Here is a 22,741-nt window from a genome sequence, read left to right as displayed (position 1 = left end):
CACATCCAACGCCGTGGCCTTCCATCAGAAGCATCCCCGACATCAGCCGTATCTTATGTTCGTTTCCACCATTTTAAAACACCCCAAAAAAAAAAACACGTGGATCAGCGTCGGGTCCACACGTCTTCGTCTCTTTGGGTAACTCGTGTAATTTTAAATAAATTCTTGATTTTGTGTAATTAGGCCTCGTTGATTAGTTGATTAGCATGAGATTAATACTAATTACATAACATGAGATTGATTTTTAAATACCAGTTTGAGCAGGTAAAGTCATCTGTCTTTGGCTCATGCCATGTTTTTATTAACCGAAACTCTAAAAATACTAACGCTGTTGCGTGGTTTTGGTCTTTAGGATTCCTTATGTTAAGAGCCAGCCAGGGACCATATGGCTTAGAGATGGGGTGTCGACGGAGAGACAATTTAATAGTTGAAATTTGAGTCGCCTGTAGCTCTTATCGTTCAATGAATTGTAAAAAACCTTTTGTCTCGCTTGTTTTGTTTCTTTCTTCTTCTTTTTTTTTTTTATATATATATTTCCGTTTTCGTCAAATCGAGAATCCGAGATTGGGTTTCCACATTGAGCTGTCGTAATTAGCAATTTGTGGAAACTGATGTTTGTCATCATTTTGGTTCGTTACTGTTAAATAAATAATAATTAACCATTTCCTTCAAGCATGACACTGAGTTGGGGAATGTTGCACGGACAAACAATAATACGAAGTAATTTGTGGAATATGATCTGATCAATTAGAAGATAGATCTACCAATTTTAACTGCATGCAACTTATAATGTTTGTAAGGTATTATTATATTACAACTTTTGTTGCAATTTGATGTTTTGGACACATTGCCGCTGCCATCCACGATCGATTTGTTTCCAAGGCTCATCAATAGAAATTAGAAAATGGATGAGCTACACTGCTACACAGCCGTCAGCCCCTTGTTTTTATCTTATTTGCAAAATTACCCCCAGTTTTCATGTATAAGAGATAAAGAGAGAATGGAAACGTGTTAAGCCCATTGCAAATTGTTAACAGCATTAGAAGTAAAGGCTTATCCCCATTGCTTATCATGCTACCTTTCCCCCACCCCAAGATGCAAGAGGAATTATTTTGCGAGGAATTTAAGGGGAGGTTTATGTGTAAGGCCATGCTCCATGAGTGTTGTTATTTGTTAAAATAGAATACGTGTAACTTTGATTTTATAAATTTAGTTAGTATTTAGAATGTGTTAAAATTTAAAAATAGTCATAAGAATGTATTTAAATTTCGAATACAGATAAATTATTGGGTACGATGACGATTTTTCGTCATTTAAAAAATAAATAGGAAATAATTGAAATTATTTTAACTTTTTCAGTTGGAGAAACTTAACCGAACCGAACCGAATCCACTCTATTTTAAAGAACTTGCGAGCAAAATTGAATTGAAATTTTGTTGGGTTGGGTTAGGGGTTAGGGGTCTGATAAGGTTAATATCGGGGGTGGAATAGAATCATTCATTAGAGAACTTGGAATGACTTGTGGGCCAACAATTGATTATTTGTTTCATCTGGGCTCGATTCCAGTGTCTGAGGTAGACCCACTCACATCACAGTTTATATCAATATTTGCCCACGTGGCAAGATCAGGAGCAACGGAAGTAGCTTCTGGACCTAAGAATTGCCTTGGCAAGGGTGAGAGCATCAAACGCAACAAGTAAACTCCGAGTAACGAATCATCAACTCACACTATAAAATGGCTTCGACGCTCTGCACCAGAGCCTCGTCACTCGTTTCATCCCCCACAATACGACGTCGTCTGCCCTTAGTCGGGGCGTTTTGTATGCTAAGCTTGGGCCTCACCAATCTCTGTCCCACTCTCTCTTCTTCCCTCAAAACGGGTTCCGCTCCTTCTCTCCCGTTTTTCGGGTACAGTTCACACTTTTTTTTTTTAATTTTAATTAGTTGATTGCTTGATTTTTTACGCCAAACCAAAAAAAAAAAAATTGCATATTTGCTTATAACTATTTAATTATAATTATGATTTTAGATCAAAGTTTAGTAACCAAGCTCGCGCGAGTAGTAACACGATCAAAATGGAAGGCAACAGCAAAACTGTACCAAGTATTGTAGTTTATGTCACCGTTCCTAACAAAGAAGCAGGTATTTTTGTTTTTTTTTTAATCTACTAATAAATATGAGATTGAAGCCTGTTGTTGAAGGTTGCGGTAATTTTCATTCCTTCTTTATAATGTGCAGGAAAGAAACTGGCTGAAAGCATAGTGAAAGCAAAACTTGCAGCATGTGTGAATCGAGTGCCAGGCATGTGACTTTTTTCTTTTAATTTATACAATGACAATGCAATTTTCTTGTTTTTATGTCGACAAGCGAAATATTGGTTTGCTAAAATATAGTTGTTGATGTTGTTGTCACGTTGAAGCTTGGAACTTGGTGTACTACGATCATTGTATAATGAATTGACTTTGGCTGGCGAGTTTAGTATCTCTAAAGAAAATCTAATTTTCTATCTATCTGTAAAACTTATCAACTTATTGTCTTTGCTTTCTCTTTTTCATCCCTACTATAAAGTTTGAAGCTTTATGTAGTTGGTTTCTAGGAATTCGCAAACTCAAATCGCTTTGTAATATGTTCTCAAGATTAATAACGAATAGACGGTGCATTGTGATTTTTGCAAACATTAACAATTTTATAATTATATTTCTAATTCCACTCAATTTCATTTTCGAGGCTCTACTTTTTGCTGCCAAACGAGGCATGATTTGAAATGGTATGGCTTTTGAAATTAGCTCAAAAGTAGAAAAGTTGTTGCTTTTTTAACAATTGTTTAATCAAGGTGTGGGCACTTTTGATGCCACGATTTGCAAAAGATTTCTGTTGTTTGTGGACTAATAGAAATCCTCTCCCTTCTTCTCTTATTACATGCCTTAACAGTCTTACTCTGCATGAATGTGTTTTTAGTTTGTAGCTGAATCAAGAAATTGCTTCTTTATATTCTTATGAGTATGTGTGTGTTTGTGTGTTTTTTCTTTTCAAATCAATTTTTATTAATTACACCAGTATTGTGAACGCAGGTATTGAATCTGTTTACGAGTGGAAGGGAGAGGTATGGCTTTTATCCCCCCAATAAATAAAGAAAAGCTTGAATACCTAAGAGTGGATAGGACTCATTGTTTAGATGCTGCATATGGCCCTTTTTGTGCATTTAAATATTTTGCACATATGAAATCAATATGTGTAAACATGTATATCATTTTGCATGTTGTTTACTTGAGTTGTGTCTATGTTATTGCAGATCCAGACAGATGCTGAAGAACTTCTTATTATAAAGACTAGGCAATCCCTTTTGGAAACTCTGACAGAGCATGTCAAGGCAAATCATGAATATGAGTAAGGCCCAGAGTTTCTCTGTTGTGTTCTCCACCCAATGAACTGAGAATTTAAAAAATTGCGGCTGGAGACTAAAATTTTCCTTGAAATACTCCTTCAGAGCATAATGTCAACAAGTTACTTCAATTGCCATATCCTATACTTGTTAGGCACCTAACTTTTATACAAGAAAGAGAAGTATTTATTTATCTATGACAACTAGATTTTGTTCTGGCCCTTAATATAGCCTTCGCTTTTGTTCAGTGTGCCAGAAGTAATTGCCTTGCCCATCACTGGTGGCAGCCAGCCATACCTAGAGTGGCTAAAAAGCAGTACAAGGGACTGACTCCCGCGGATGTAGTGTGATGTAGTGTGTGGACGCTGTAACTGATAAGCTCCTTTTGTTGTTGGGTTGAGTGTGCAGATGGTACTACTAGAATAAAGTTTGTATATTTTATAATCGAACTGGAACATATCGTGATGAATTCTATGTTGGCAAAACTTGTGAGATGATGTATGCCCTTAGTTTTCCGAAAACATGCTATTCTACCATTTTCACTCTGTTATTTTCTGCTCGCCATACACTTGCACCGCACAGAATTGTTTGTTCTCAACTTCTGATGGACATATGGAGACAGCAGCTGATAGTAGTTGCTTAAAAGCTTAAATTTTTTGAATGTTGGCTGAGGGGTGGAGATTACTGTTACTCTAGGACGGATGCTTCAGGGCGAGGACTTAACCCATGGAATGTGTCCCGTTGAGGATCGCATCACTTTGATCTTGTGATCTCAATTATCAACTCAGATAAATGAATTCAACTACGATATGGGATGTACCTATATCCTTCTAGTGGATGTAGACCTCAAGCTGTATCCACAACCATTGATCTCATGATACGCGGCTCGCTTAAGAAATTATTGTTGGAGAAGAGATGGATTTTGCGTGCCTTAAATTTTTAAATGAAAAGCGTCTAGGAAGATCAGTAAAAATTGAAGTAATGCTGTTAAGTCATCCGTCTAACTTAATATCAGTCTAGAGTTAGTTTTTTGGGGATTACTTAATTGTTGTTCGTTAAATAATTAGGGGTTATGGAAAATTGCTTTTGGATTAATTGGAAGTTACCTAGGCTAAGATGGAACTTAGCAACTGCTAATTCATGTACAAAAACAATTCGAACGTTCGAATGAGTAGATTTATATGTCCCTTGTTACATGTCCCACATTTTTATGGTATCACGGATTTTTTTTTTAAAAAAAAAAAAAAAGAAGAAGAAGCAGAAAGATAATGTGAATGATATAAAAGAAAATAGATAATATGTGACCTATGATAATTATAAATAAAAAGACGTACCACATTAATGATATATGCAAGTAGAGTTTGTATAAGAATTTGTAAATAAATAATTACCTCATCAAATGACTTTAAAAGAGTGGAAGTATTAGTAACCCTTCGAAATCTTTTTTTTTTCATTTTTATTCTTAACCTTATTGATTGAAGGATGGAACTGAGAAAAAGGTATCAGCAACAACTGGTTTTATTATTGGACAGTTCATAATGTTCATATCGATCTATTATGTACCTCTACATCTAGGATTGGGTAGACCGCATACAATAACTGTCCTAGCACTATCGTATCTTTTATTTCATTTCTTCTGGAACTATCCCAAACACTTTTTTTATTATGGATCTACTATCAGAAATTCAATGCGTAATCTTAGCATTCAATATGTATTCCTAAATAATCTTATTTTCAATTGTTCAATCATTTCTTTTTACCAAGTTCAATGTTAGCTAGATTAATCAACATTTATATGTTTCGATGCAACAACAAGATGTTATTTGTAACAAATAATTTTGTTAGTTGATTAATTAGTCACATTTTATTCATGAAATGGGTTGGATTGATATTAGTTTGGATGCAGCAAAAGAATTCTATTAGGGAAGGGCCCTAATACATGATGCGGTAGCAACTAACCAAAATAATAAAACTCATAACATCAGCGAACAACCCAATTGAATTTATGCAAAACCAGCAAGTCAAAGTAATTAACCCAATAAAATCTGCAACCAACCCAATTGAATTTATTTTATTTTTAAAAACAGAAACACGAAAGTAGCACTGAAATAGCAACTAATCAAATAATTAACCAATAAAATCTGCCAACAGCCTAATTGAATTTATTTAAGGAAAATTATTATTGCACCACCTCTATTTTACCTTATATTCATCCAACTAAAATTAAAGTAGGCCTTTAGACACTCTTGAAAAGTCATTATAATACCCTTTCTAATTGAAATTGCATAAATAACCAAATATAATTTTAATTCATTTCTTTTTTTTAATAGAAATCCAATTAAACACTTGAATAAGTTATTCCTTTAATACATGTTTTGCACCAACCCCAAGTCATAATTTATACATATATTTTTAGTCAAAAAATATTTTTTAAGAAAATTATAAAAGTTTTGAGTTGTAAAAATATAAATTAATGATAAGAAGAAAATAATTTAAGAGTTTAAGATTTATATGTATTTTATAAATAAAAAAATTTTAAAAATTTTAATTTTAAGATTAAAAAAATTTGTGGAAAGATGATTAATTTTAAAAAATGTGTTAAGAGCTAAACTTATATAATAACCCCACTTATAATTTATTTCTCTCTTTCATATGCATGTATTGCTAAAACTCAAATATAACACTTTGTAATACTTTGAAGTTAGAACGCCTTTCGCAAAGTGATGAAATCCTCGTATAATTAACGAACTTGAAATCAATCCCGACGTTGAATCATTTGCTACAAATCGAGAAAAACCCAATCAAGCTCGTTTTTAGTTCTTGCCGCTCAAAACCAATTCAATCGCATCTCTCTCTCTTTTAAATAGTCTCATCTGAACAATTGATTTAATCAAAAATAAAATATTGACATTTTTATTTTTCAAAATTTTTATTGATTATTTTTATTTTTTTTAAAAGTTAGTGTTTTTAAGCGTTCTAGAGAGAGATTTTTTGAGTTTTTTTATTAGAGAGAAAGGTCCCAAAAAGGGTTATATTAAAAAAAATATTTTCGGAGGGGGTGCCAATAGAACATAGATGAACTCAATTTTAAATTGTAAATTCAAGGGCCATTGTAACTCACACCTCTCCCAATTAGGATCTGAGGATGGCAGGCTAGCTGTTTGGAAGCAGTCCAAAGTCCAACTAACCACAAAGGAGCCCCATAATCAGGAGCTTTTTAACGAATAAATGACAATTTCCAGGGAAACTAAAAAAAGAAAAAAGAGCAAAAGGAATCATCTACTTCCTGCAACAAGAATTCGGTATCCTGTATTAAGATAACACCATATAGCTGAAGCCAACACACGGCAAATTGCCTAGCAGTTTCCAGCTAGGCTTCTGCCAAAAGGATAGCAGCAGCTGATGGAGAGAAATCAATTAAGAGAGACGGCAATCATAGCAATAATTGAATTTTATAAACACTTAAACAATGATGTGATCACTTTCATCCAAAAACAAAAATTATAGGTTCACTTACTAACGACACAATCTTGAATTTCTGGTCTCAAAACACAAATTGTGTCACATTTCTACTTTCTATTTTCAATTTTTTTCAATGCCTTTTGACCCTATAGTAAAAGTGTATGCCATCAACCATAAATTGCATGAAATATTATATACCAAGACTTGCTGGTGTTAACATCAAGATCTAACCTATTTAGACCATTTCAAAATATAAAAACAATATAAGTCTGAACATGCAAACATCATTTCATGGGTTTGATACCCATCTTTGAAATAACACACTTTTAAACAAAACAGACAAAATGACATTCAAAGCCCACCTCCTCCATAAGAAGAATAGGACCGGTCAAGCTCACAGTGCTTTCTATGGCTCATCCAACTGGTCCTGCATGAAGCAAATCAGAAACTTAGGCCCTAACAACTACTTTTGGTAATTTCGGTAATAAAGGCGAATTAAACCCCAGCCTGTACTGACTAGAGAAAGACAGAGTGAAGGATGGATAGAGTGACACACAGACCTGCACATCCGAAGTCCAAAGAGTGAGGTTATCCCTTAGGAGTTGCATAATGAGGGTGCTGTCCTTGTAGGATTCTTCTCCCAAAGTGTCTAACTCAGCAATTGCTTCCTCAAATGCCTAAAGAAAGACAAATAGCAATCCAATGAATCTATGGCATTTACAGATAAAGTGAAGACTGAATTCTATCTCAAGGCAAAAAACAATCAGACAAGTGAGTTCAAAAAGACATGATTGCTAAGGAACCATTATAGCTAAAAGCAAACCTATCAGGATTGAATTGGCAGCAAAAAGAAAATTGAACTAATGAAACCATGATTTACAGTATAGATTGATGTAAACATCAAATTATTGAGGCATTAGCCTCACTTTATTTTTAAGATTAATTACTCCCTACACATACATAGACAACAACAAAACCGGCAGTATGAGAGATTGCTTTGGTCTATCTATTTTTGACATTCAAGATTTTTAGAATCATATCTCTCTACAAGAACATCACACAGAAACTTTGACAGAACATATAATTTAATAAAATTACTGTTACAGTGTATGTTCAAACACATTTGACATACCAAGCTGATTTGATCGTGCCTTCTCGATTTAAGTAAAATTATATATTCAACCAATATAAATGAGTTAATAAACTTCATTGTCCTCCTAGCTCTATTTTAGACACTTAAGATGACATTATTAAAATGAACGTGGAAATAGACTTGAATACGAATTCATAACTAACACATTTGACTCCCTGGAAGTCAAGTTTGTAATGACACTGTTGACAAACTAATAGACTTGAATACGAATTCATAACTAACACATTAAGACAAACTAATTAATATCTTATAATTTTACCAAAACCCAGTCGAACAAAAATTTTAATTCCCAATATGACCAAGTCGTAACCCCCAAAAAATAAAAAGTCAAAAATAAATCACACAACAAAAACGATAACAACAACCAAGGTCATACCGCACAAAGTTCTGATTATAAGAGCTAAAAGTTCATAATAAAGAAACAGTACCTAGAAAAGGGCAAAATTTGAAGTTACAGCCCATATTTTCACATTATAAGACCCAAAACATGCTCAACTATGAGTAAATGTGAAAATGTGATAATTAACTTTTTGAACCAAACCAAATGTTTCAGAAAGAGAAAAGAGAATTAAAAATCAAGACAAACCTGCTTAGCCATGCTGCATGCCTTATCAGATTGATTGAGAATCTCGTAGTAAAACACCGAGAAATTGAGAGCCAATCCCAGCCTTATCGGATGCGTCGGCGCGAGATCAGCCCCAGCAATATCCTTATCAACCAACAACCAGTTAAATAACCAAATAATCACTCAAAATAATTTTTCAAAAATAACTGAACAAATCACAATGAATTACCTGAGCAGCTTTGTAAGATTGCATAGTGTCTTCAGCGGCGGCTTTCCGCTCATCGCCAATCTTAAACTCGGCCATGTAACGATGATAATCTCCCTTCATTTTCAAATAAAACACTTTGGACTCACTCGCCGTAGCCGACGGAATCAAATTCGCTTCCAACAACCTCAAAATACTCGCGCACACATCCGAAAGCTCCTTCTCCACCTTCGATCTGTACTCTTTCACGAGCGACACGTGTTCCTCGTTCTTCCTCCCCTCCTCCTTCTGCTCGATCGACGACACGATGCGCCACGCGGCGCGGAGTGAGCCGATTACGTTCTTGTAGGCCACTGAGAGGAGGTTTCGCTCCTCGACCGTCAGCTCGGCGGCTGGAGTCGAGCCGACAACCAGCTTCTGCATGAACTCCACCATCTCTTCGTAACGCTCGGCTTGCTCGGCTAGCTTGGCTAAGTACACGTACTGCTCTCTCGTCAGGTTGTCCGGAACTGTTGTCGCCATCTTTTTCACAGGCTCTGAAAGTGTGATGAGAGAGAGAGAGAGAGAGAGACAGACAGACAGACGGCTTGCGTTGCGATTTGTGAAAATTCAGTTATCGGTTTTCGTTTTCATTTTCATATTTGCTTGAGTGGGGATCTCAAACGGGAGTGGTGGGTAATTTTGTAATTTTATAAATGGGTTGGTGCAATTATTTTAATACTAACTTTCGACATTTTGAAATACTAATTTTGATGCTATTGTTCATTAATTTCCCTGTTATTGATAAGAATCGTAAGAAAAATCTTCTCTCTCTCACTTTTTTTTCTCTCTTTCTCTCTCTTTTTTTTTTTTTTTTAATTTGGTTGAAAATTATTGGACAACTTGGATTAAGACTTTCTAATGACTTGAAAAGATGATGGATAAACACAAGTTGCTGGGCATATGACTTGGGCTTTGCTTTTTGGACGGTGGAATTTTTTTTTTAATTATTTGTATACGTAATTATTCTTTGTCTGTGATTATAATTCACAAGTTAAAAGATTTTTTTAACTAAAATATTAAAACATGGACGGTAACCACAATTAACTATAGCCGAAATGTACAGTTTATTTTTTTATAATTATAGTTTAATAATAACTCAATTTTCTTTTTATATTCAAATAATTTAATGACAATTCATTTTCTTTCTTACTTACATGAGTAAGATTTAAATTTCATACCTCATAAGTCTTAATTCCACTGGTAAATATTTTAACAAAAATACTGTGTCTTAGTGACATCTAAAAAAAAAACTGTAACAAGAATACTTTATGTATATTAATGGCGTCTAAAAATTTGGAAGAGTGTTATTTTATATTTATATTAAAATATTTATCCATTTAGTTTAACTAATAGTAGATATTAAAATATTTAAATTTAAGGGTGTAGAACAATCCATTATTAGTATTGTAAAAAATCATACAGCATCGTAAAAAAATCCGAGTAGTAATTATAAAAATGAATGTTTCTTCCTTTTCAACTGTCCATCTTTTTCTAATGGAAAAAAAATAAAAATAAAGCAATTAACGAGAAACAATGGTGTATATTTTGATGCCCTATACCAACACTAGGGATGAATGGCATGTCTTTTATCAAGCTTGGTTGGGTGGGATTTTTTACAGGCTAAGGCAAAAAACTCAATTTTTATATTGTATATTTTTAAAAATATTTTTCATTCTATTTTACAAAATGTATGGTTTATAAATTTTAATTTTTTTTGTTAGATTAGGCTTTAAAAGCTGAGCTTAAATGATTTAAAACTTTAAATATGTGTTATGTGTGGATTAAATAAATGTTAAAATTTATTATTTTAATTAAAATAATAAATAATTTTAAAATTTTAAAGTATTTTTCAAACGCTCAGACTTGACTTTAGTTGAAGCTCAAGCTTGGCCCAAATATTTATATAAGGAAAATTAACATTATACTATATCTATTTTTTCTTATATTTATTCAACCACCACAAAATTCTAACATATTATCTTCACCACTTTTCTTTTAAAATTTGTATCAACTAATTACTTTTAAATTAACACCATTAAATAATTTTAAAAAAATGATAATTTTACTCCTAAATAAATTAAAAGACTGTTTTATTTTATAAAAATTTTGAAAAATAAAAAAATTATAATTATAAAAATACTCCTAAATTTAATAAAAATAAATCTCAAATAGAGGTGCTCAACTTATTTTTATTAAATTTAGATTTTGTAAAATTTTAATAATTATCTTATTTTTATTAACAAAGTATAATTTTGTAAAATTTTCATAAAAATAACTGAATTTATTTTTTAAAAAATAAATACCAAAATTTTAATAATTTAGGGGATTTTTATTAAATCCCAAAAATTTGTAATTATTTTTATAATTATAATTTTTATTTATATTTTTATTAAAAATAAAAATTTTGATTTTGGGATTTATTTTTTATTAAAATTAGGGGTATTTCATAATTTTTTATTTTTAAAATTTTTATAAGATAAAATGATCTTTTAATTTATTTAGGAGTAAAATTATCATTTTATTTTAATTATTTAATAGTGTTAGTGTAAAAATTATTAATTGATACAAATTTTAAAAAATAACACAAAAAATATATTAAAATTTTTTAATAATTAAATAAATATAAAATAAAATAAAAGTAGTGCCATGTTAATTTCTCTTTATAATATATGCTTAGGTCGGACTTGACGCAACTCAAAACAAATAGGTTTAGGTCTTCCCTCCGCCATTCCTAGTCAAACACAAAAAATTAAAACTTTAATTTTTAAAAAAGAAACACATTTCATCACTAGTGAAAATTAAACTTTTGTCTCATCAAAAGATTTCTGGTCGCTATATCTACTTCTTTTATGGGTATGAAGAATTTGAATTCGAGTGTGAGCGCGAGGTATTGATATATACATCACTTTGTCTTTTCAGGTAATTTCATCGGGTTAAAATGTAAATTCTTGAGAAGGGGCTTCAAGAGGTGTGCTAGTAACTCTCTATTCTTTGGCAAATTTTCTCTTCTTGGTTACGGACCTCCGCAAAAAGTTTCACGATCCGCTGGGTTTCTCCAGAATATATAAAACGGTGCGCTTAGCGTCAGATAAAGCAGAAACCGAAAAGCTGAGCCAGTATCATTTGCGCGCAGAGTACTAGGTGATTCTTTCTTCTCCAACTTATTTTTCCTTCAGCAGTGGGGGTTAAATTTTGGCTTATTCTGATTGGTAAGCTTCCCATTTCTTGATTCAAACGTGAACTTAGCTCAAAATATTCTGTCAAATTTCAATTTTGATATCTTTTCTTATAGATGGAAGTATCTTTTATTGCTGGTACCACCAATTAATCACGTTGGCTAAGAATTTATTGAGCCGGGATTTAGTGGTAGATGGCACAAACTTGGAGAGAGCATTATAAGAAAATAAATAACAACGGTGACTATAGTTGTTGAGTCGGTAAGAGCAGTTAGATATTGCTTGTCTTGGGTTTGTCTTTCTGTGCAATGCTAGGAGTTGATGATGACTATTCTTCGAAATTCGAATTTTGAATATCTAATGGGGTCAAGGAATAAGAAATGAAAATAGGAAATGAGATTGCTTGTGGGTTTATATAATATAAGCACTGATGTTTTAGTTACTGCATCATGATGCTTAGAGTTTTTTTGAGGGATTTTAGCAGATATGTTGTGCAGTCTTTACATTTCATGATTAACTCATTATCCACAATTTTTATTTCTTCCAATTTAATGGTTTGGCTTCTTTTTTTTAAATGTTTCATTTTCTGAAGAATCCCCTCGATAAAAACAATGAATGATTTAGCATAAGCTTGCATCTAACAGATTCTTACTACTACTGTTATTTGTTAGGTAATGAAGTTCTAAAAACGGCAGGAGTTTAAATGAATTCTGTGAGGTTTTCATTGCGCAAGTGCTGTCGGTTCTCATCCTTCTCAACCTCATCTTCTTCACTTCCATGGATCTCTCCTCTTGAAGTCATAAAGGCTAATACGCCAAAAGCAGACCCTCCAGTCGAAACCTCAGATACCTGCGTCGATGCAAGGAAAAGGTCCAAATTTATTTCACATGGAGCAGCCATCAGTTTGATCAAATGTGAGAAAGAACCACAACGTGCCTTAGAAATATTTAACACAGTGTCCGAGCAAAAGGGATTTAATCACAACAATGGCACCTACGCTACAATTCTTGACAAGCTTGTGCGGTACAAAAAGTTTCAAGCTGTTGATGCAGTTCTTCGTCAGATGACCTATGAAACTTGCAAATTTCATGAGGGTATATTCCTTAATCTCATGAAGCATTTCTCAAATTGTTCTCTGCATGAACGAGTGCTAGAAATGTTCCATAAAATTCACCCAATCACTCGTGAAAAGCCCTCGCTTAAAGCTATCAGCACTTGTCTCAATCTTTTAATTGAATCAAACCAGGTTGATTTGGCCCAGAATTTCCTCAAGTATTCTAATCAGCATCTCAGGCTGAAGCCAAATACCTGCATTTTCAATATTTTGATCAAGCATCATTGCAAACGTGGAACTTTAGAATCTGCCTTTGAAGTTCTGAAGGAGATGAAAAAATCCCAGATGTCTTATCCTAATTTGATCACATACTCAACTTTGATTGATGGCCTCTGTAAAAATGGAAGATTCAGAGAAGCCATCGAACTGTTTGAGGAGATGGTCTCAAAGGATCAGATTTTGCCTGATGCCCTGACTTACAATGTTCTGATTGATGGCTTTTGCCGTGGAGGCAAAGTTGATCGGGCCAAGAAGATTATGGAGTTCATGAAGAATAATGGATGCAATCCGAATGTGTTCAATTACACAACCCTCATGAATGGTTTTTGCAAAGAGGGGAAATTGCAGGAGGCCAAGGAGGTTTTTGATGAGATGAAGAACTTCCTCCTCAAACCTGATACAATTGGTTATACTACATTGATTAATTGCTTTTGTAGAGCTGGCAGGGTTGATGAAGCTTTGGAGTTGCTTAAAGAGATGAAAGAAAGAGGGTGCAAAGCTGATATTGTAACATTTAACATTATACTTGGAGGATTATGCAGAGAAGGTAAGATTGAAGAGGCTCTTGGGATGCTTGAAAAACTGTGGTATGATGGTATTTATCTGAACAAAGCGAGCTACAGGATTGTGTTGAATTTCTCATGCCAAAAAGGTGAATTGGAGAAGGCTATTGAGCTATTGCGTTTGATGCTGTGCAGGGGGTTTCTACCACATTATGCAACTTCAAATGAATTGCTGGTTCGTCTTTGCAAAGCTGGAATGGCAGAGGACGCAGCTATTGCATTGTTTGGATTAGTGGAAATGGGGTTCAAACCAGAGTCAGATTCATGGGCTCTTTTGGTTGAATTGATCTGTAGAGGAAGAAAACTGTTGTTTGCCTTTGAATTGCTTGATGAGTTGGTTATTAAAGAGTCCGGAACTATTCAAGTTCCTTAATTGAAAAGAGGTTCCATAGGGACCCACTTGCTTTAGCCCAGTTTCTGTTTTTCCGGCGGAAAGAACAGCAAGCTTAAAGTGGAAGGCTGTGGTTACTTCTCCTGTTATCCATACCTTCTCATCGCAGAAACCATTCTCAAATCTCGTATTAGTAGCAGAAAAAATAGCATGCCCCCTTCAACAGAAAAAGGAGTCAATACGCTCCTCGATACATCAATTTTCTTCTTGCGCATTCTTTCAAGTAACCAGCAAGGAAGATGTAAAAGCGAAAGACCTACTAACACCTTTTGTGAAATAGAATATATTGCTATTTCACTTTATCTTAATAAAGGATAGATACTAAAATCATTGGTATGCATGAAGGTCTGTTGTACCAGTATGGAACTCCTATTCTACAAGCTGCGCTTTATAGTTTACATCTAATGATCTGTAAAAAGATGTGGTGAAACTAATTACATATCAAGTAAAAGTCGTTCCACTTGTAAGGCCAAGTCCAGAGCCTGGGCCTACTGCTTGAGTTGGTCCAAATAACTCCCAACACAGCAGCCAGTTCATGTTGTTTAATTTAGCAATAATGTGTCTCAACAAGATCAAATTCACGCTCTACCATTATTCAGTACCGGGCTAATTGGGAGAAAAATAGAACAATGTAACCCCAAATTGGCAGGCATTAGCTGTTACACAACGATGTTTTAGCATTGGTTTCTATTATACAAGGGCATTCAAGTTATCGCAATACATATTAACTGCTATTCTCCATGCCCTCAATGCTATTTGCAGCATTGGTAATTCTATGCCTCCCAATATGAACTGCCCCAACTGTGCTGACAACATATTACACAATTGAATGCCTCATCCCAAGACCATTGCAAGTTAATATTAAGCCCTTGTAGCGATTAAGATACTCCTGCGAACAATTTGAATAAAATTTGTGGAATATTTTAGCCAACAGTATACGGAAGCAAATAAAGAACCTACCCAAGATGGAAGAGGAGAAATTCTTACAATTATGTTGCGATCATATATGTGCAACATCCCTTTGCTGTCATATTCTCTCCTTTTGACAGGATCGCTCAAAACTGTTCAAAAAGATCAAATATCCAATTGTCAGGTTCCAAATTATTTTCCACACATTCTTTAGCTTTGTCAAAGAAATTAGTACATCAGTGGCGAAATGAAAACTCTCAGCAGCAAAAGACCAAAAGATCCTGATGGACAGTACATTTCCAGTGTGTAGAAGACCCCATGTCGTGGAATGGTCAATTATGAGGCCCAACATACTAGACTAGGGTCTGAATAAAATTTCCACAGACTTGAAGAGACAAGATTCTAATAAAATAAAAACCTCTCTCATTTTTCCTTTTTAATGAATCTTGTTAAAAAGGGAAATAGACATTATCTCAGACATCTCTGTACCTGATTAAACTTGATTTTGACCATCAGGATCAGAGATCCATTTTTCTCTGTTACGGAGTACTGATTAGCATTCAGTTTCAATGTTACGTGATCTAATATATCTCAGAGAAAGAGGAGGGCAGTACATAATATATGAATGACAATGTATGAATAAATACATGCATGAGAATATATCTTGAAGACAGCAGATGAAATTTCTACTGGTGCAATCAATTAACTTGACGGCACCAGAAAGAACGAGAGAAAGAAGGATGTGCAAAAGCCAGCCTGCTTTCTTGAGCTCTTTAGTTTCATAGTGGACAACTTGGTTTTTATAGTTTGCATACACAGAAAATCCATATTCATAAAATGAATTCTGGTTCTAGATTGATTTGCTTATAAAAGAAGAACTCAATGCCTGCTTCTAAGGAATTACAATTAATAATATAATAAACTTATGTTATTATAAAAATCACTTGAAAAGTTTGGGAGTGAGACATACATACTCTTCCATACAATTAATAAAAATCCCCAAAAGTGAAGATGCTCTACATATCTGGAAGATGCATTAGAACACACAAGGTTCATAAGCCTAGTAACTGGACCCACGCTGGCACTCCCCTAATTTTAGATGGCATTGGAATCTAAACTCTTCACATTCTTCATGAAACAAGCATATGTTGAGTAAAATCCAAGTAGGCATATGCCTAGTTTATCTAGCAAGTTATCTTAAAGTCTCAACATTAAAGAAGCAACCCAATAAGTTCTGATAGGAGAAATTTAATTAACAAACATAACTTCTTTTAGGGAAACAGACGCGTTCATTTTAATTAATCCAGACTCCGCTTACCCTGGTAAGCCTCGTTTATCTCTTGAAATCTCGAAGTTGCACAATCTCGATCCTTTTGCTTATCTGGGTGCCATTTCTGCACAAAAACAACCTCAACCCATCAACAAAACCTAACTGAAACACCCAAGTTATAAAGCCCCACGAAAATCACACCCAGAAGGGAAATCAAACAAAATTAGATAATAATAATAATAATACAAACCAGCGCTAGACGAATGTAATTGGACCTAATTTCTTCCTCCGTGGCATCGTAATCAACTTCCAATATTTTATAATAATCCTGTACCAGCAACCCACCAAGTCACAAAAGAAATCCCCCAACAAAAACCCAAAAAATGACAGCAATTTAGCAAGAAATGAAGTGATAATTACCTTGGGTTTGGCGAGAAGAGAAAGAAAATCAAAATTGATATGGGAATCCTGTTGTGTTTGTTCATCGTTATTGTTGCAATCGACCCATTCGTCCCACATCATGACCTCTGTAGTAGAGGGGACACAAACACGAGACAGACAATAGAGCTCAAAACTAGTTACAAAGGCTTAAGCGCTTGCTCGTTAGAGAAAAATATTTTGGGCGGTTTATCCTGTACTCCTGTCTGCCTTTCGGAGTGCCACGTAGGCGCGTACTGCACGGACGATATATTAAAAAAAAGGATAATTTTTAAAAGCCTCCCCGATATTTGGACTTGTTGCAAGTAGAGGTGGCAAAAATACCCGTCCGGTCCGGACCCGGACCGTACCCGGGTGTTGCGGGCCGGGTAATACCCGGCCCGGGTATGAAGCCGGGTCGGTCTTGGGCATCACTTGATAAACCCGGAACCCGGATTTTATTAAAAAAATTATAAAATATATATTATTTTAAATATTTTATATTTATTTGACTTATTTATTATACATATATAAAGTTTTAAACACTTAAAATTTATATTTTCATGTCAAATTTTATTGAAATAAATTTAAAACTTATAAAATTACCAAAAAATAAAAAATATATACACATAAAATATTAAAAAATATAAAATCCGGGTACCCGGATTAAAATCCGGCCCGGACCCAGACCCGGACCGGTTGCATTCGGGCAGGGTCCGGTCATGGCAATACCCGGACCCGGCCCGGGGTTTTGCCATCTCTAGTTAGGGATGGCAATGGGGAGGGGAGGGGAGGGGAGGGGACCAATCTCCCCATACCCATCCCCGATGTTTTGCATATGTCCCCGTCCCCTCCCCGTCCCCGTCAAAATTGCTTGAGAGAATCCCCATCCCCTCCCCGAATAATAACAGGGGATCCCCGAGGGTCCCCGGTCCCCGAATAATTAATAGTCTAATACATTTTTTATTTTCGATTTTAAATTAATCATATTAAAATAAACTCATACCGCTATTGTAAGCTCGTAACCAACTTTGACAGCACATTAAGGCCTCCAATGTGCTTGGATGAAGTTTGTTATGGTATGAGCTCACAACTCTACCACTAGTGTTAAAAGCTGATTCAGAAGCAACTGTTGTAATTGGAATTGCCAAAATATCTCTAGCAATTCGAGCTAATGTAGGATACCTATTAGCATTTGTCTTCCACCAACTCAAAATATTAAAATCTTCCATCCGAGATATAACTTTCTCATCCAAATATGAATCTAATTCATCTGCAACAACTGCACAATCTCCATTGTTTACATAATCATTAAAACCTGTCATCCATTTGGTTGCTTTCTTATAAGAATCCCCTGTAGATCTAGTAGAAGAACTACTACCAGTATAATCAAAGCAATAAACAGTTGGTGAAAACTTCAATTAATACTCTTCAACTAATTCCCGGCAAAGGGTGACCACTTTCCCAACATACAACTATTTTGATATTTATTATTTTTAACAATATTTATAATTTTGTTATTTATTTATTAGTAATTTTAAAAATAAAAATAAAATTAAAAATTAAAATGGGGAAATGGGTAGGGGATGGGGATTCCACCTCATCCCCGTCCCCTCCCCGAATAAAAAGTTGGGTAAAAAATTTTCCCCGTCCCCTCCCCGAAAAAAAAATTGGGTATAAAATTATCCCCGTACCCTCCCCGAATGGGGAAAATCCCCGAGGGTACCCATCCCCGTGGGGATTTTTGCCATCCCTATCTCTAGTTGCAAGTAGATGACGAAAATTTATTTATTTATAAAAAATTTTCTACCGTCAGTTAATTTTAATATTGACCGTTAGTTTACTATACAAAGATAATATTACCCTTAATAATGATTTGTAGATAAAAATAATTAAAAAAAATTAAAATTATTGGCTATTTTATTCTCTTTAAATTATTGATATTTTCTTAAAGTTCCTACAAGAAAGATAAAATTAAAAAATTAAAAAATTCTCTTTAAATTATTAATATTTTCTTAAAGTTCCTATAAAAAAGATAAAATTAAAAACTTGAAAATGAAATAGTTATAATCTTTACCTATGATATTGTAAATCTTTAGAATTGACAAAGATAAAATTGTCAAAAAATAGGGTTTGTGCTTTTTACGCCAATAATTTTAATTTTTTTTAGTTATTTCAGTCTACAAACTGTTGTTAAGGGTAATATTATCTTTGCACAGTCAACTAATGGTCAATGTTAAAATTAACTGATGGTAGGGAATTTTTTACAAATAAATAAATTCTCGCCATCTAATTACAACAAACCCAAACCTCAGGAAAATTTTTTAAAAATTACCTAAAAAAAAAATCACCGCTTCGGGCCCAATCTCTGCCTACTGGTTGCAGGGGAAAATCTTATAATATAATAAACTTATGTTTATCGCGTTTAGATTAGAAAACGCATATCTAATTTTCATTTTTTAAAATTTATTTTTTGAACCATAAGCTTATTTGTTACTCTCTAGTTTAGGGCAGTTACTTATTTCAGGCCAAGTCTACGATGAACTTATTTCAGGCCCAGTGTTGTATAACGTAGCCTGATTTTTGTCTTCGAGTACAATTATTGTTGGGCCTGAGCTAACAAGATCTGAAGGCCCTAGATTGGACACGTATGCTTGCATGCGCGCTGTGTACGAACAAAGCCAGTAAACAGCAGATTTTTTTTTTTTCTGCCTTCACTCAAATTAAAAAAAAAAAATTAAATTAAACTCGTGCAATGTATTTTTGGGGTTCGAATCATTTTCGGGCTCTAGCCGAGTGATTCAGTAAAGAGCAGGTTGATAGCACTAAACAAATATTTCATAGTGAAAGGGAGCAATTGGTGGTTACGTAGCAAGTTATCGAGCTTGTTAATGAAATTGGGAAAAGCAAATCACCGTGCAGCGTTATTCATGTCTCCAATGATATGTATGGATCGAAATCAGTGCAACAATTTCAATACTGTTCGCAGCAGTAAATTGAGATAAGATTCCAAGTTTCCAACAAAATTTGAAGGCGAGAACTGAGAAAATTAAAAGAAGAAAATAAAAATTATACGTTTTTAGGCATGTTTTGAAACGATCGTGCTTATTGGTTGAAATTTCCATGCTTGTAGGATTTTCGGGTTATACAATCATAGACACCTCAATTACAATTCCTGAGAATATAAACATGATACATGAAAAAGCAATTTTCTTTTCACTTTCTATGTCTTCTCCATGATTATTTTCAGGTTAACATTTATGTAAATAATGTGGTGAAAAGGGTAAAAATCGTGAATATTCGCTCTCAGTTTTATTTTTTTAAGAGGATCATTGGTTGTAGACTGTCAAATTACAAAAATAAATAAATATTAAAATATGTGGCGTTGACACTTCTGGCTTGAAATTTGAACTATGCATATATATGTACAACTTTAGTAATTGCAAAAAATCTCTTACAAATTGATGATATTCAATGTATTTTCTAAAATTGTGGCTCTATTGTAATGTGTATTTTGGTTGACTGAAATTTTACAATTTTTTTTTTTAAGCCGTAAAGTAGGCGAATAAAAATATGCGAAGACAACAATTGCTTATATAACAATGCATAGATTTTCTTCAAGCCGTATTTAAAAATTTTAATTAATGATTTAATGGTAATTCAATTTGTCATATTTAATTTTTTTAATTAATAGTTTAATGGTAATTTAATTTTCGATTTTATTTTTTAATTAATGATTTAGTGGTAATTCAATTTTCTTTCTACCTAAATGAGTAAAGTTTTAAACTTTAAATTTTTTACATAACATCAAGAGATTTTACTAATTAAACTAGTTAAATTTATTAACAACCATAGATAGTCATGGGCAATGCAATGTTAACTCTAGTAATTACAGATGGTATTGCTTTGGACCCTACACTTTATTTTATTGTCCGCAACGATACTATTACAATCAAAATATCAAAGTATTTTTATTGCTTTGTTTTATTTTCAACCGTAGATAGTCATGGGCAATGTAATGTTAACTCCATGAATTACGGATGGTATCGTTTTGGACCCTACACTTTATTTACTTTATTTTATTGTCTGCGACAATACTATTAAAATCAAAATATCAAAGTGTTTGATGAATATACTTAAAATTTGGATTCCACACTAAAACAAATTATTTCTTCCAAATTATTAATTTGAAAATTAAGTTTACAAATCAATATCAGTCAAACTTATACTCGAATCCATTGTCAACTAGCATTTTCGTTCCATACTAATTGTGGTTTAGAAGGCATTAAACGACAATACCATATGGAAACTTCCAATTTGATATGAATTACCCAGCATTTTAATTATTAATATTTTCACATGTAATGATTCGTATTCCACTTTATAGTACATGGAACTCCAATTTGAGACTGAATTTTTATTTACCGGCTTGCCAACGAATAAGATTGTTGCTATTTTCATTGGTTTCTTTCTTTAATTGTTCGATTGTTTTTGTGCCCCTACAATTATTTGATGTTAAATATTTGTTTTTATAATAATCATTTTTAACATTGACATTACAGTGACACTATTTCAGGTTCTGCCGGGATCCAACTATGTTGGCCCTGGAGCAACATTCTCCCTAATTTGCTTCTATGAGGTCCAGCCGTTAGATTCTAAACACTTTAATAATAGGTCAAAGTCAGTTATAATTGACACTACAAATCAACAATATACGCTAAATACAATCTAGGCAACGGGTGAAAATGACACCACATGGGAATTGGATGAATAGCGTTACTCATCCTTTTGGTACGAGATTTCAACAAATTGGGATTGAAGAAAAAAAATGGGTATTATGGAAATAATTATTCTTAGTGGGTAGTAATTGTTCAGTTAATAGTTAATGAATGTAACCCTATAATCAATACAAAAGCCACCAAATTAAGCTGGCTTAAAGTTATGACATTATTGAAGGACAAATAAGATTTTATTACTTATTTTAAGAGTCACGTCAAGATTTAAAATTTCAAAAGACATTTTAATTAAGATTTTTTAAATAAAAAATAATTATCTCTCTTCAATTTATAAAGTTGATTTCTCTCTTTTCAATTTTTATTTTATTACTTTTTACTATAGAGAGAGAAGTACTTTTATTGCCATTTATTTTTTCTTTAAAAAACATTTATTTGATTAAAATAATATTAACTTATTTTTATTTAAAAAGTCTTTTGGAGAATAAAATATTTTTTTACTCTCTTTTTTATCACATAGATAATCGAATAGATATTTGAAGAATAAAATTAATAGAGTATTTTGGATATGCTCTTATATAAAGTTTCTTTTTAGAACACCATCAAAAGATTTTTTAAATAAAATTCTTTAAGTGATTTTTTTCATTATTTAAAGAGTCACAAAATGTTCTAAAAAATTCTTAAAATGAAATTTTAGTTATCATTAGAGAGTCTTTTCGAGCCTATAATTTGATATTGTATTATTTTTTATTCTCTCGTTCTTAAAGAGAGAGTATAATGTAATTATTAATATTTTGTTGGAGAAATAATTTGATTAAAATAATATGAACTTATTTTTATTTAAAAGGTCTTTTAAAAGATGTTTAATTTTTTCACTCCAAATATTTAAAAAATTAAATTAGAAAAGTCTTTTTTGGTGGTGCTCAAAATCAGCTAAAGATGCTGCATTTTTGCATCTTATTGTGCAATATTTATAGTCATTTGGATTTTGTCCATTTCAAACAAATGGTGACAGGGCAAAATTGAAAAAAAAATTGGAATACGTTACTACGGCAGCAACTTAGACGCAGCCGTTTTGTGGAAGTCAATACTAATACCAGTACAGTAACCGAACCGGTGGAATATGTGAGGGCATTCCCG

The 22,741-nt window shown here is 33.2% G+C and overlaps 4 protein-coding genes across 7 annotated transcripts; 2 read left to right on the top strand and 2 right to left on the bottom strand.

Moving 5' to 3' along the window:
* The first annotated feature begins 1,639 nt into the window (after nt 1-1,639).
* Nucleotides 1,640-3,927, top strand: LOC18042255 (protein CutA, chloroplastic). Its single transcript, XM_006433797.2, has 6 exons — nt 1,640-1,908; nt 2,030-2,142; nt 2,239-2,301; nt 3,072-3,103; nt 3,293-3,387; nt 3,631-3,927. Exons 1-6 carry the CDS (start codon nt 1,736-1,738, stop codon nt 3,710-3,712), a joined length of 558 nt encoding a protein of 185 aa, XP_006433860.1. The 5' UTR covers nt 1,640-1,735; the 3' UTR covers nt 3,713-3,927.
* Nucleotides 3,928-6,464: 2,537 nt separating this feature from the next.
* On the bottom strand, nt 6,465-9,494 carry LOC18040508 (14-3-3-like protein B). 2 transcript variants are annotated; one of them, XM_006433796.2, is made up of 5 exons: nt 8,792-9,494; nt 8,584-8,706; nt 7,405-7,521; nt 7,207-7,271; nt 6,465-6,781 (listed from the first exon to the last, which is right to left on the bottom strand). In XM_006433796.2, the coding sequence occupies exons 1-4, from the start codon at nt 9,287-9,289 to the stop codon at nt 7,251-7,253; spliced, it is 759 nt and encodes a 252-aa protein (XP_006433859.1). In that variant the 5' UTR covers nt 9,290-9,494; the 3' UTR covers nt 6,465-6,781; nt 7,207-7,250. The 2 variants fall into 2 exon arrangements, with proteins under 2 accessions (XP_006433859.1, XP_006433858.1); XM_006433795.2 differs by lacking the exon at nt 6,465-6,781 and having other exon boundaries at nt 6,992-7,271; nt 8,792-9,492.
* Nucleotides 9,495-11,520: 2,026 nt separating this feature from the next.
* Nucleotides 11,521-14,965, top strand: LOC18040507 (pentatricopeptide repeat-containing protein At5g18475). 3 transcript variants are annotated; one of them, XM_024184103.1, is made up of 3 exons: nt 11,521-12,018; nt 12,657-13,865; nt 14,017-14,202. In XM_024184103.1, exons 2-3 carry the CDS (start codon nt 12,689-12,691, stop codon nt 14,112-14,114), a joined length of 1,275 nt encoding a protein of 424 aa, XP_024039871.1. In that variant the 5' UTR covers nt 11,521-12,018; nt 12,657-12,688; the 3' UTR covers nt 14,115-14,202. The 3 variants fall into 3 exon arrangements, with proteins under 3 accessions (XP_024039871.1, XP_006433856.1, XP_006433857.1); XM_006433793.2 differs by having other exon boundaries at nt 11,521-11,950; nt 12,657-14,965; XM_006433794.2 differs by having other exon boundaries at nt 12,657-14,965.
* On the bottom strand, nt 14,832-17,099 carry LOC18042006 (chaperone protein DnaJ). The gene is made up of 5 exons (XM_006433792.2): nt 16,872-17,099; nt 16,702-16,779; nt 16,500-16,575; nt 15,260-15,333; nt 14,832-15,161 (listed from the first exon to the last, which is right to left on the bottom strand). Exons 1-5 carry the CDS (start codon nt 16,971-16,973, stop codon nt 15,090-15,092), a joined length of 402 nt encoding a protein of 133 aa, XP_006433855.1. The 5' UTR covers nt 16,974-17,099; the 3' UTR covers nt 14,832-15,089.
* Nucleotides 17,100-22,741: the final 5,642 nt, after the last annotated feature.

This window comes from Citrus clementina, unplaced genomic scaffold (genome assembly GCF_000493195.1).
Source record: "Citrus clementina cultivar Clemenules unplaced genomic scaffold, Citrus_clementina_v1.0 scaffold_5, whole genome shotgun sequence".
Classification (NCBI taxonomy): domain Eukaryota; kingdom Viridiplantae; phylum Streptophyta; class Magnoliopsida; order Sapindales; family Rutaceae; genus Citrus; species Citrus x clementina.
This window is presented reverse-complemented; position numbering and strand designations above follow the sequence as displayed.

What these genes read in the sequence shown, in the direction of transcription:
- LOC18042255 (XM_006433797.2), top strand. Translation starts at nt 1,736, where the DNA reads ATGGCTTCGACGCTCTGCACCAGAGCCTCGTCACTCGTTTCATCCCCC. An exon ending in CGTTCCTAACAAAGAAGCAG is followed by an intron (nt 2,143 to 2,238) that starts GTATTTTTGTTT and finishes TATAATGTGCAG; the next exon opens with GAAAGAAACTGGCTGAAAGC. An exon ending in TTTACGAGTGGAAGGGAGAG is followed by an intron (nt 3,104 to 3,292) that starts GTATGGCTTTTA and finishes ATGTTATTGCAG; the next exon opens with ATCCAGACAGATGCTGAAGA.
- LOC18040508 (XM_006433796.2), bottom strand. Translation starts at nt 9,289, where the DNA reads ATGGCGACAACAGTTCCGGACAACCTGACGAGAGAGCAGTACGTGTAC. An exon ending in AATCTTACAAAGCTGCTCAG is followed by an intron (nt 8,707 to 8,791) that starts GTAATTCATTGT and finishes TTGGTTGATAAG; the next exon opens with GATATTGCTGGGGCTGATCT. An exon ending in TTTGGACTTCGGATGTGCAG is followed by an intron (nt 7,272 to 7,404) that starts GTCTGTGTGTCA and finishes TGCTTCATGCAG; the next exon opens with GACCAGTTGGATGAGCCATA.
- LOC18040507 (XM_006433793.2), top strand. Translation starts at nt 12,689, where the DNA reads ATGAATTCTGTGAGGTTTTCATTGCGCAAGTGCTGTCGGTTCTCATCC.
- LOC18042006 (XM_006433792.2), bottom strand. Translation starts at nt 16,973, where the DNA reads ATGATGTGGGACGAATGGGTCGATTGCAACAATAACGATGAACAAACA. An exon ending in GATAAACGAGGCTTACCAGG is followed by an intron (nt 15,334 to 16,499) that starts GTAAGCGGAGTC and finishes CTTTTTGAACAG; the next exon opens with TTTTGAGCGATCCTGTCAAA. An exon ending in TATATGATCGCAACATAATT is followed by an intron (nt 15,162 to 15,259) that starts GTAAGAATTTCT and finishes AATTGTTCGCAG; the next exon opens with GAGTATCTTAATCGCTACAA.